General features: G+C 42.5%; 1 protein-coding gene across 10 annotated transcripts in view; it reads right to left on the reverse strand.

Moving 5' to 3' along the window:
• phactr1 (phosphatase and actin regulator 1) overlaps positions 1–13660 on the reverse strand; it is a 537086-nt gene that overhangs the window by 96749 nt on the left and 426677 nt on the right. For 9 of the 10 annotated variants that reach the window (XM_059653713.1, XM_059653702.1, XM_059653707.1 and 6 more), the window contains one exon: positions 3612–3761. The exons of the other annotated variant lie outside the window; for it this stretch is intronic. In XM_059653713.1, coding sequence (XP_059509696.1) covers positions 3612–3761 — 150 coding nt within the window. The remainder of the gene's footprint in view (positions 1–3611; positions 3762–13660) is intronic. 10 annotated transcript variants of the gene reach the window in all.

Genomic DNA, 13660 nt, shown 5'->3' on the forward strand with positions numbered 1-13660 from the left:
AAGGCCTTAAATGGCTGATTTGCTAGCACAGCATCATGTACAGATTGTATTTCTGGCTAAGATCACACACACCCACCACATTGAATGCAATGTTCATTTTAAGCTTGCAAAGCTATGTTTGTGTTATAGTCTTTCAATACAATATCCATCCTCGTTATAAGCAGATTTTTCTACATTTTCAGTTGGAATGCTATTACTGCCTGGCTCGCCTGGAATAACCTGCCAATAGTTTACTCATTTCAGCTTTCCAAAACTATTGTTCGTAAATGTAAGATAGTCACTAATAAATCTAATGATGAACTCAAGAGAAACATCACCAGTTAAACAGGGCGGCACGGTGGCTCAGTGGTTAGCACTGCAGCCTCACAGCACCATGGACCTGGGTTCAATTCCAGCCTCGGGCAACTGTCTGTGTGGAGTTTTCACTTTCTCCCCATGTCTGCGTGGGTTTCCTCCCACAATCCAAAGTTGTGCAGGCTAGGTGGACTGGCGATGCTAAACTGCTTGTAGTGTTCAGGGGTGTGTGGGCTATAGGGGAATGGGTCTGGGTGGGATGCTTCAAGGGGCAGAGTGGACGTGTTGGGCCAAAGGGCCTGTTTCCACACTGTAGGGAATCTAATCTAATACTAAGAATGTGCAGCTTTCTAATTTATAAGAGATTGTAAGAACTGCCAATGCTGGAGTCTGAGATAACACAGTGTGCAGCTGAACGAACACAGCAGGCCAGGCAGCATCACAGAGAAGAAAGTTGACTTTTCAGGTTGGGACCCTTCAGAAAAATCAGCTTTCCTATTCCTCTCCTGCTGCCTGGCCTGCAGTGTTCCTCCAGCTCCACACTGTTATTTCTATCATATGAAGTATGCATTAATGCATTTAAGGGGAATCAAGGTAAGTCCATGAGAGAGAAAGGAACAAAAGGATATGTTGAAAGTTTTTATTATTAGATTAGATTTCCTACAGTGTGGAAACAGGCCCTTCGACCCAACAAGTCCACACCGCCCGTTGAAGCATCCCACCCAGACACATTCCCCTATAACCCACACACCCCTGAACACTACGGGCAATTTGGCATGGCTGATCCACCTAGCCTGCACATCTTTGGACTGTGGGAGGAAACTGGAGCACCAGTTAGTTTGAGACTAATTCAGATGGGAGGAAGTTTCTGTAGTGAATGCTCATTGATTTTGCCCTTTTCTAGGGTCTCTTACCACTGAAGAGGGGTAATATCCGAAACACTGGTGAAAGGTAATACCCGAAACGATGACTGCTCCTCTCCTCCAGATGCTGCCTGGCTTGCTGTGTTCTTCCAGTCTCCTGTTTGTTCTCCTATCATTGTACTTGCTGTTGCTGTTTACTGCTGGGTGCTTAATTGAATGAAATTAACCCGGAAGTATTACTATCGGATGCAAAGAGAGTCAGGAAGTAAATGGCAGTGCAGTGCGATTGTCTGCCCCATCATGTTGAATTCTCTCAGCAAGACAGAAGGTGAAGAACAGCCTCCTAGCACAAAAGCAAAATGAGTTCTTTACATGGCCAATTAAAAGCCACTTAATGGCCCATAAAAATGGCACTCTACCATTAGCAAGTAACCTGTACCATATGGGAAGGCTAACTCAGAAAGCTTGGGAGTGTCCCTGTAGGCTGTAGGAGGAAGGGGGTCATCCTAATTGGGCACTGTCTGTGCCTCACCTGAAGACTAGGGACAGCCCCAAGAAAACATATTCCCCTGTCCTCCCCTACCACCATCTCCTTCACTGCTCACTCACACTGACTTGCCATTTCAGACGGTCCCTGTGATATTAAGCCTACTTAAAATAGAACATAGAACATTACAGCACAGTACAGTCCTTCAGCCCTTGATGTTGTGCCGACCTGTCAGACCGATCTCAAATCCATCTAACTTACACTATTCCATGTACGTCCATACGCTTGTCCAATGACGACTTAAATGTACCTAAAGTTGGCGAATCTACTGCCGTTGCAGGCAAAGTAAAGAAACTACCTCTGACATCTGTCCAATATCTTTCACCCCTCAATTTAAAGCTATGTCTCCTCGTGCTCGCCGTCACCATCCTAGGAAAAAGGCTCTCCCTATCCACCCTATCTAACCCTCTGATTATTTTATATGTTTCAATTAAGTCACCTCTCAACCTTCTTCTCTCTAATGAAAACTGCCTCAAGTCCCTCAGCTTTTCCTCGTAAGACCTTCCCTCCATACCAGGCAACATCCTAGTAAATCTCCTCTGCACCCTTTCCAAAGCTTCCACATCCTTCTTATAATGCGGTGACACAATACTCCAAGTGCGGCCGCACCAGAGCTTTGTACAGCTTCACCATAACCTCTTGGTTCCGGAACTCGATCCCTCTATTAATAAAAGCTAAAACGCTGTATGCCTTCTTAACAACCCTGTCAACCTGGGTGGCAACTTTCAAGGATCTGTGTACATGGACACCGAGATCTCTCTGCTCATCTACACTGCTAAGAATCTTACCATTAGCCCTGTACTTTGCCTTCCGGTTACTCCTACCAAAGTGCATCACCTCACACTTGTCTGCATTAAACTCCATTTGCCACCTCTCAGCCCAGCTCTGCAGCTTATCTATGTTTCCAAGGTTACTCTGGGCTGCACACGGATTCCACCATGGACGGTGTTCCCTTTGGTGTGGCTGGGACTGAAGAGCTGCCCAGCCCTTTAATCTGCCAACAGCTGTGGAAGCAGGGTGACTGACCTTGGAGGAATAGGAACCCTAACTTTTGGTCTCATTTGGATTAGTTAATTTATTTGGCTGGGGAACACAGAGTGATGCCAACGGTGTGCGTTCAATTCGCGCAACAGCTTAAATTACCGTAACAGACTTTACTTCACAGCCTCTCCCTTCACCTGAGTTGCCTCTCTCTAATGAGGGAGCAGCCCTATAGTCTGGTAGGACTATGGAGACTTTACATTTACCTTTATTGGTTTGATTGCCATAGAATCAAGTCAGTCTCCCAGGATCAGCAGTGGCCAGAATGTTCTACACTTTCTGCACCCCCTATTGTTTCCTCAACAATATTCAGCCGATGATGTGCAGACCCTGCTAGCTCACTATCTCAACCACTTTTGGTCAGCACACCATTTGGAATATTCATGCAGCCACTAGTTCTGCACAGCTTTGAAGCTGTCACGGATCACATAAGTTAGTCAGTTGAATTGATAGTTTATCAAAACAAAAAAGCTTTATATATCTGTCAAATTATTTGACAGCACTTTTGATAAATTCACATTTTGTTCCTGATGATGTGACTTCACTCAGAGCTTATGTTGGAGAAACAGGCTAAATCCTAGCTGCTTCTCTGCACCCTGAAAAACAACATAACTCAACACTGTTCTGCTCAGAATGCAGAACACCAGCTTCAGTCTCCATTAACAAAAGAACTAAACATTCAATTTGTAACAGCACCTCTTGTCATACTGGCCTTTGTCATAATTTACTCTACTTATAAAGCTACCACAATTTGTAATGTTGAGAATATGGTCCACTAAATATATTCGTACTACGAGCTGCTTACAATGCCACAATCTAGTGTGATAAGATAGATAAGTCTGATTCTGTTGTGAGACAAATACCACCTGGCTTATCTGTTGATTCTGTACAGAGGGTTGCACTGTCTGCTACGACTTCACCTGACACAGGCTCAGGCACCCTTTCCTCCGTCTCTGAAGATTGGATCTGACCGTTCTCTATTACCTCCTCTTCATTATGTATTGGCATGTCTCCATCTGAAACCAGACCAATCAATCAGAGCATTGAGTGGAAACTGCAATCATGAAATATAACAGTAATGTACAGACAGAAACGCACACACATACATACAAACAGTATGAACAGAGATAACAACACCATTGATAACTGACTGGGTCTTAAGTCCAGGAGTGGCTATTTCTGTGTACCACTCGCTGAGCATTAGTGCCCTACACAAACACAATGATGCAAACAGTGCATTGGAGTGGCACGGTGGCTCAGTGGTTAGCACTGCAGCCTCACAGCGCCAGAGACCCAGTTCGATTCCAGCCTTGGGTGACTGTCTGTGTGAAGTTTACACATTCACCCCGCGTCTGCATGGGTTTTCTCTGGGTGCTGCGGTTTCCTCCCAAATCCAAAGATGTGCAGGCTAGGTGGATTGGCCATGCTAAAATTGCCCATAGTGTTCAGGGGTGTGTGGGTAATAGTGGGATGCTTCATGGGGCGGTGTGGACTGGTAGGGCCTGTTTCCACACTGTAGGGAATCTAATCTAATCTAACCTAATCTAATGTAATCAAACAGTCTTGGATTTTGAGCCCCAAACCACATAATACTGCAGACAGGGCTGCTGTATGAGACTGCAAAAGTAAGTTGAGACAGGAGGGGTTGGGTTGCCTTGGACGGCTGGGGACTCAGAAAAGCCATTGGAGCAACAGGGGAACGTTCAATAGTTAGATGAAGGAAAGGAGACTAGGAACTTTAAGGATGACACAGAAGTGAGATTGGATTTAGGGTTATAATCAAGCGTCAGAGATCTCAGATCAAGAGCCGTGGCAATTGTGCATGTAGCCTATCCAGTCCCAAAGAACAAAGAATACAGCACAGGACTTGGCCCTTTGGGCCTCCAAGTCTGTACCAACTCACTTTCCCTTCCATATTAAAACTGTGTTCACTTACAGGATCTATATCCCTCTATTCCCTTCCTATTCATGTATTCATCTTGAATGCTGCTATTGTGTCTGCTTCCACCACCTCGTCCGGCAGCACGTTCCAGGCACTCAACACCCTTTGTGTGAAAAAATATGCCTTGTACATGTCTTTTAAATTTACCCTATCGCACCCTGAACCTGGGTCCCCTAGTAATTGACCCCCCCAACCACCCTGGGAAAAAGCCTCATACTTTCCACTCTAACCATGCCATCTTATAAAACTTCTGTCAGTCACCCTTCCTGCATTCCAATGAAAACAAACCCAGTCTATCATGCCTTTCTTCATAACTAAAATCCCCATACCAGGCAACATCCTGGTAAACCTTTTCTGTATCGTCTACAAAGCATCCACATGCTTCTGGTTGTGTGATGACCAGAAGTGTACGTAATATTCTAAGTGTGACCTAACTAAAGTTATATAAAGCTGCAGCATAACTTGTCTACCCTTTTAATCAATGCCTCTTACAATGAAGGCAAGTATGCCATAGACCATTTTTACTACCATATCTATCTGCCCTGCCACCTTCAGTGATCTGTGGACCTGCCCATCTAGATCTCTCTGCATATCAATATTCCTAAGGGTTCTGCCATTCACTTTATAATTTCCACCTGTAATTGATCTTCCAAAATGCGTCACATCATATTTATCCAGTTTAAACGTCATCTGCCATTTTTCTGCCGATACCTCCAATTGATCTACATCCTGTTGTATCCTCTGGCAATTCTCCTCGCTAACGTCTGCAAACTTACTAATTAGTCCAGCTATGTTTTCCCCCAATTCATTTGTACAGCCCACAAACAGCAGAGATCCCACCACGGTTTTACATGTTTCTACAAGATTCCCTCTCATTCTTCTAAACTCCAGTGAGTACAAGCCCAGTTGATCAAATCTTTCTTCATATGTCAGTCCTGCCATCCCAGGAATCAGTCTGGTGAACATCAATAGCAAGAATGTCGTTCCTCAGATGAGAAAACCAGAACTGCACACGATACTCAAAGCGAGACATCCCTACTCCTAAACTCATATCATCTGTTTTTTGTACAAATTTAGATTGGTATCTTTCAGGATCAAGCCACCCATTTCAGCCATGTAATTGGTAGGCTTGGAAACAACCTACAACTAATTGGTTTCGGAGATTTGTGATGAATATGAACAGTTCTGCTCTATGATGTGGGATAACAGGACTCTAAACAAAGGATTAAATTTTGATGTCATTGGCAACTTGACAATTGTGCAGCTACAGGGAAGCAAGGGTACATCTAGGCAGACCTTCCAGAAGCTATGCATACACAAGCTTAGACAACTGAAGTCTCCATTCTGGCCTTGAGTGCTGCCATATTTCCAAAAGCATGGTGCTTCGCCTGCTGTATCAAGAGACTGGTGTTCCTCATGGGGAGCCTGATCCAACAGATGAATCTATGGATTCCAGAGTCGTGCACAGACTTGCATGTCATCAACTTGTCCATGAGCCTAAGAAAACAGTAACAAGATGCGAGAGGCTGAGATGCCTCTAGCTTTACTCTGCTCTTAAAACATTCCAACGAAGCTGGAAGGTAAACAAGTATGCTTTAGAAAATGGGAGGATTATTTTATTTTATTCAATCCTGGGATATTGGTGTTACTGTCTAGCCCAGCATTTATCACCCAGTTGAACAAAGAGTCCACGAAGAATCAACTACATTGCTGTGGCTGTCTAAGGGGCGTTAATGAGCCAGGTGGGTTTGATAGTGATTGGTTGCCATTTGGCGAGCCATTTATTTCAGATTTTTACTGAATTAAAAATTTAACCACTTCCAATGACGGTATTCAAATTGCACAATGATCAGCACTGCGCAATACTCCTCATTTTCTAAAAGAGTACGTGCCGAAATGACAATTTCCAGTCATGGGCTGACAAAAAGTTGCATTCATGCCACATAAATGTCAGACAATGACCATCATCACGATGAGAGAATTTAACTATCATTGCCTGACATTCCATTGCATTACCATCACTGAATTTTCTTACTATCAACATCCCAGAGAGTTACCACTGATCAGGAATCCTACCGCAAGTAATTCACCTTCTGACTCCTCAAAGCCTGTCTACTATCTAATGTTATAAGTCAGGACAGTGATGGGTGAATGCAATACAACAATTCTTAGGAAGTTTGACACCATCCAGGACATTGCAGCCTGCTTGATTGGCACCACATCCACATTAACCTTCTCCATCACCAACAGGCATTAGCAGCAGTGATTACCATCTACAAAATGCACTTCATAAAATTCACGAAGGCTCTTTAAACAGCAACTTCCAAACCCACAACTAGGACCACCTGGACAACATGGGCAGCAGATACATGGGAACACCAACACCTATATGTTCCCCTCCAAGTCATTAGCCATTTTGACACTTCCATTCTTTCCATGACGCTGGATCAAAATCCTGGAACTCCCTCCCAAACAGCATTCTGGGATACCTGCATTGCACACCAATCTCAGATGGATAAAATTAATTGAATGTAAAACTTAGGTATAATGGTGATCTCCAGCATAACTCAAATGAGGAGCTACTATTTCCCATGGGGATCAACACATATTCTAGAATGACCATTCAATGATGGCCTTCCTGAGGAGGTACATTACTTGTATGTACCTCTGCCTGGACAATTGCATGATGCCAAACTTTGGATTGTTGTTCTTATCTGGAGTTTAGCCTTTTCTGGACTCAGGAGCCTGTTTGCATGCCCCTCTGCTCACTTCCACTGTATCTCCATTTTATTTCCCATTTTATTGGCTGCTGATCTCCCACTGTCTGTGTTTAAGCCTCCCTCCCTGGTGCTCCTCTTCCTCAAGGGATGCCTGAGGACTGGATGAATGAGACCTGTGCAAAGTGGCCATTCTATTTAGGAGGGCTTTTATGCCATTCCCCCAGCCATTTACTCTACTTGAATAACACAGTCTCAATGACATTCTGCAGAATAACCCATAGTGCTGCCACTTTATACTCCATACTTAATTTTGTTTGCTACTGTCCTTGCTGTTCCACTTTCCCTGACACACTAGGTTAACTTTCCCCAAGACTGCTGATTAGAGCCATGGCAGAGCTTCTACTCACTTGCCGCCATCTTTTAACAAGCAAGTCTGTGATTACCCATAGTTTTTGTACAGTGTTAGTAAAATTTAGAAAACCTCTTGAATGGCTTTTGTTATCTCTCCCTGGAGTAATGTGCTGGAAATGAACCCCAAATTTTCCTTAAGTTATCACAGAAGTTTAAAAAAAAGTAAAACTTATGCAGAATTCCCCAATTTATCTGACTTTCAGATGAGAATATCAGTTGACACCATAAAGTCACACTCAGTATGCAGGTGCAACATAAAGCATAACAGCTAATGACATAAATAAGTCCTGTTCACTCTTACATGTTATGCATATCTGGACACCATTTTTTTCATATTTCCCGAAGTACCTCCCAAAGTCTGCATGCACAATGGGAACCTTTTAGGGGTATCCGAAGACACGGCCTTTTCACATCACGTCGACAGAAAGTATGGAACAGGTTTCTGTACTTAATAAGAATTACTATTTATTACAAGTTGTAGACTGGCAGCTACAGATAAACAATTATGAAGCATTGACATAGAACTCTACCAGTTAAAACTCTAACCTCCTTTTAAACACTCCCTATAGACACACATACACACAGACACACACAGACAGGAATAAAAAATAGGTGTTACTGATGGAGGGAAAAATGAGAAAACGGTATTGTGGTTTCTGTTCACAAGATCTGCAGAGATGGTTCTTGTGCTGATCAGAATATAGCTTTCCAGTCTTTCTTCACCTGGGATGAGTGGCTCTCATTTGTAAAAGTCACAGCTTACAAGAAACTGAAGGAAAAATAAACTGGCTTTCTTCAGGTTTAAAGTAGTTTTTACTCCAACTGCTGAGACCTGTAATTGTGTAACCTAAACAGAACTTACAATTGGTACCAGGGTACTTAATTCCAAAATCATGCAGTAGTACTTTAGCAATCAACAACTTTAAAACAGTTCTTTTCCCATTTCAGTCTGAATTTAAAAATAAAAAGAATAAGAAGGCAGTTTTATGCTTTCAAGTAGCCAACTAATTGTCACATTTGTGCATCCAAGTCTAAAATCTGTCTTCCATGTCAGCTGCCATTCGGAAAATGTAACAAAGTGAAAACATCAGACTGTTTTTCTGCATGTTATATTCAAAGTTTGAGGTTGAAGTCTCATTTCCTGTCACCGCCATCACACGTGTCTTTTTCTAAAGGAACCAGAAAAATGCACTCAAGTGTTCAATCTAAAATTTCAGAGTCTCGATTTATGTCAAATGTCTCACTAAGAATTCATTTGATCTTTTAAAGGGAGGGGAGCAGATGTCTTGGAACACCACCCTCCAAACTCACACATCATCTTTACTTTGGAAATGATGCTTGGTAAAAACTCTGGAACTGCCTCCAATCTGAAAGACGGTGTTGGAGGTTCAGCTAATTCCATGAAGGCTAGTATCCAATCACCAAGTCACCCTTTACTCACACGTGCATAGTACATGACGCTGAGCAAGCTCCTATACTGAGCAGAATGCCTGACACTCCTGTTTATATCTGTCAGCCAGGACCCTAGGTCCTGGACTGTACCAAGTTAACAGCTTCAATCAGAGAGCCCATATTTTACTGACCTGGCTGACCTCATTCAAAAGACAACAGTGGCTACCATAATTAGTGAGACCAGAGCCAATAACTTTAAAAGTATGTGATAAGACTTTCACTAATAGTATATTACTAATATATGATCATTCATTTGAATCCAAAACACTAATTAAAAAGTTGCTGCACTTAGCACATGCATCTGATGTGAGCAGTGGCAAATCTGTCATGTGCTCTAGAAGGGAAAAGTCTTTCCAATATCTGGGATTCTCAAAATTATGCCAAAAATGTAATAATATATGGTTGGCAATAGCTAAATTACACATCAATTTCTCATAATTTACTAACCAATGGGAGGCAACAGTTCAAAACCTCAAATCTATGGTAAGGGAAGCTTTGCCAGTAAGGCTGCTCAGGTATTGCAAGGGCACAGTAAACAATCATTGCATCCTGGAGAACTACAGGGATAGCGAGCGTGTAAAGTGCACAATGAGCAATCTCAGGATGTGGGACAACATTTTTGTATTTGATTTCCTAATGTGACTCATATGTCTTTGACACAAAGATCATTTTCGCACAAACATCCAGGGATGTGTGGCTGCAGAAGTGCTTGATGTATCACAGCTTTCTTTTTTGAAGAGGAGACGGGATCAGAACCAGAGCTAAAATGGAAAGTCACTATTTATTTCTACAGATATAGCAAATAAAAAACTGTTTCAATCATGAGAAATATTGAACTCACCGATGCAGTTGATAAAGAAAACATATATAACATGTTCAGAAGATGTCTCTGGGTAGCCCTATCATCCTTATATCCTGGAAGTGGGTTGCTATAATGCTGTCTTTTTCTCAATGGAACTTTCTTTCCTTTTGTTCTTTTTTTTCTCTTTGACAATCAGCATAGCACATCTGAAGATTCACACCCTCACTTTTCTCCTCAGAGATCTCCTCTCACTCCTGCATCTCCCTGTCTGCCAACTATTGACACCTGCTACCTCCACACACACCCTCACTTTGGAGTTAATGAAGGCACAGCACACCACGATGATGCAGGACATGCACTCGCTCTGGGGTATACTGCATTGTAACATTTGAGTGGTTCCTGTTTCAGGCTTTAGAACCTTCTCTGCAAGAGTAATATGGTCTGTTCTGCAATGACCCTGTGAAGAACAAGCAGTGCTTTATTTCTTCTTGGCTGCAATTGCAGCAACTACCACTGGCTGCTGTACAGCCTGCAAATGAAAAAGGAACAGGCCAAGAGCCACCATGCTGTCTGAGAATTTCTTGGAGATCAATGATCATCAGTGAGGTGTGCATTCCAAAACTTTGTTCAGTTCTGAAGAGTCGTAGCAGGTCGGACTTGAACCTGGCGCATCTGGCCCCAAGAGGCAAAGACATAAACGCTGAGTCACAAGCTCCGTTAAAGAGTTATTTCCTGACTGAAATTCAAACCCAAGCCAGCACAATAAAAGAGATGAATCCTACTCAAATAAACCAGAAAAAGTGCCTGAATGGTAAGAGGAATTCTGCTTAGGCGGGAATTGAAGACAGACGCTTAACACTGAATAATCATTGTTGTTTGGAGTAGTCCTTCAATTTTCCTGCACCACATTTCAGCCAAGAACTCAGACCCCTTCAAAAAAAAGCTACTTGCTCCTCCCAATTTATGTGACACCTTGTCAAAACTAAAAGTGCATTGCATTGAATTGCATTACATTGCAAACTGTCCCTATGATCCATGACAATGGTGGCCAGGATGAATGTGTTCAGACAAGAGTTTAAAAATCAGATTCCTGAAGTCTTCATCTGCCCCATTGTTTCAAAATCGCTGTTTCCCCAATAACCTGTCAACCTCACTGCAATTTGCTTGAGCCCTTTTACAGTAAGATGTTTCACCACCAGAATAACTCATAATTGAGGTGCTTATGCACTTGCTAGCACTGTATTCTTCCCAGTTTGAGACTGGAGTCACTGCGATGTTCCTTGACCACTCCTCCAAGGTCAGTCATTTCCCTCTCCCAGTCTACCAGACCCTTCCCTATTATATGCAATTGTCCCTAATACTACAATCATTCCCTCAAATAGCCAATATAACCAGGTCACTCTCGATCAATTATTTAAAAACACTATTCATGAGTTATGGATGCCATGTTTTTGTCCAATTGCCCAGAGGGCAGTTAAGAGTCAACCACATCAATCAATTGGGTCTGGCGTCACTTGCAAGCCATACCAGGTAAAGATGGCAGATTTCCTTCCCTAAGGGGCATTAGAGAACCAGATAGGTTTTTACAACAAGCAACAATAGTGACCATTGTTGCAGTTACATAGTGACCATTGGACCAGCTTTTTATTCCAGATTTTACTGAATTCAAATGTCACCATCCACCATGGTGGGATTCAAATCCATGCACCCCCCCCCCCAAACATTGGCCCTGGATTCTGGAATGTTGGTCCAGTGACATTACGACTAGACCACTGCCTCCTCTTTATGTCAATGATAGCGGTGTTGTAATGAATCACTCATCAGAGATTTACTCTGTTTATTTAAAGCAAGAGAATACATCATTACAGAAAACCAACTGATTTGTGTGTCTGCATTGCTAGGCAGAGGCACAATATTGTCTACAAATGGCAACTGAACAAGTTGGGACTGTTCTCCTTAGGGAGAAGATGTCTGAGATTAGAAGTTTTCAAAATCACAAGCGTCAAAATCATGTGTGGCTGGACACAGTAGATAGGGAGAAGCTTTTCTGCTTGTAAAGGAAAGAAGAATGAGGAACAAAGGTTTAAAGCAAAGCGCAGAAGAAGCATTGGCAATGTGACAGAAATGTTTTTTGCATGGCAAATAATTAGGGTATGGAATGCACTACGCGTAAATGTGGTGGAGGCAGGTTCAATGGAAGCATCAAGAGATAATTGGATAATTCCTTAGATAGAAATAGTGTGCAGGGTATGGGGTAAAGCAGGAGATTGGCACTAGGCAATGAAACTTGTTTGATGTGTCAGCACGATTAGCCAAATGACCTCCTTCTGAGCCATAACAATTCTGTGATCCTGTGACGTACAGATCTTAGGATATCCTGATTTCTGCAATACATCCCACAAGACTGGCAATGACTCCATGAAGCAAAAGCTGTTGCCATATTGCAGGATGACAAATTTAACTCTGCCACTACTACTACAGTGACTTTACTGTTAAGTGGCAGTCTGCCCAGGCTGTTGTGGCTGACACGGACCTGACCAAACCCCCTCAAAATATATCAAGAAGGTAGCTTTTATTTAAAGGCAAGTGTACGATGCTGTGTTCAGATGTGATTTGATTGGTCCACTGCTATGCTTTAAGTAAAACACAATATTCTTACAATGCAGCTAAAATACATACAAAAAAAAAGAACTGTCATAACTTTAGAGGTAACAAAGTGTGGAGCTGGAGTAACACTGCAGGCCAACATCAGAGGAACAGGAAAGCTGATGTTTCAGGTCTCTCACACACCACACACACATTCTCTCTCTTTTGCACACATACCCTTACACACACACACATACCCTTACACACACACACACACACACACACACACACACACACACACACACACACACACACACACACACACACACACACACACAGAGTCAGAAAAAGAAGAGTCCGGACTCGAAATGTAATCTTTCCTCTTCTTCTGATGCTGCCTGGCCTGCTGTGCTCCGCCAGGTACACAATTTGTTAACTCTTGATTCCAGCATCTGCAGCTCTTGCTATCTCATTGTCATAACTTTAACTCTGTTAAAATACTTAATAAGATAACACATATTTTAACTGTTAATCATGATCATCAACTGTTCCAATACAGCAGCATCCCATAGACATGCCCTTGATAATGGCAAAACAGATTTATCTCAGAAGCTATCTCCAGTTCAGGAGAAAGGGACACTGAAAGAAACAAGCTAAAAGCAGAGAGAGAACTCGAGCTTTTTGCTGCTGGAAACAGAGAGATGTATCTATCAGCTTTATACCCCAACTTCAACTGAAAGCAAAACTTAAACCCAGGGTCTGTATGAGTCTGACTCTACCCACTCACGTTTCTTTTGTCTAATTAAAAGAAAAATTCAAGGTGCTCAAAGCTGTTTACCCACTGCTTCTGAAGCAGACATTCCTACACTACTGGCAACATCTCTTTGCAAAAGAAAGAGTCCAGAGCAAATCGCTCTTAAAGGCACAGTACTGTCACACTGCTCACATCAAGATGGAATCATCTCAAGCTCGGTTTTAATTCCCAGATCTGTATAAGTTTGC

This window comes from Stegostoma tigrinum, chromosome 2 (assembly GCF_030684315.1).
Source record: "Stegostoma tigrinum isolate sSteTig4 chromosome 2, sSteTig4.hap1, whole genome shotgun sequence".
NCBI classification, from domain to species: Eukaryota; Metazoa; Chordata; class Chondrichthyes; order Orectolobiformes; family Stegostomatidae; genus Stegostoma; species Stegostoma tigrinum.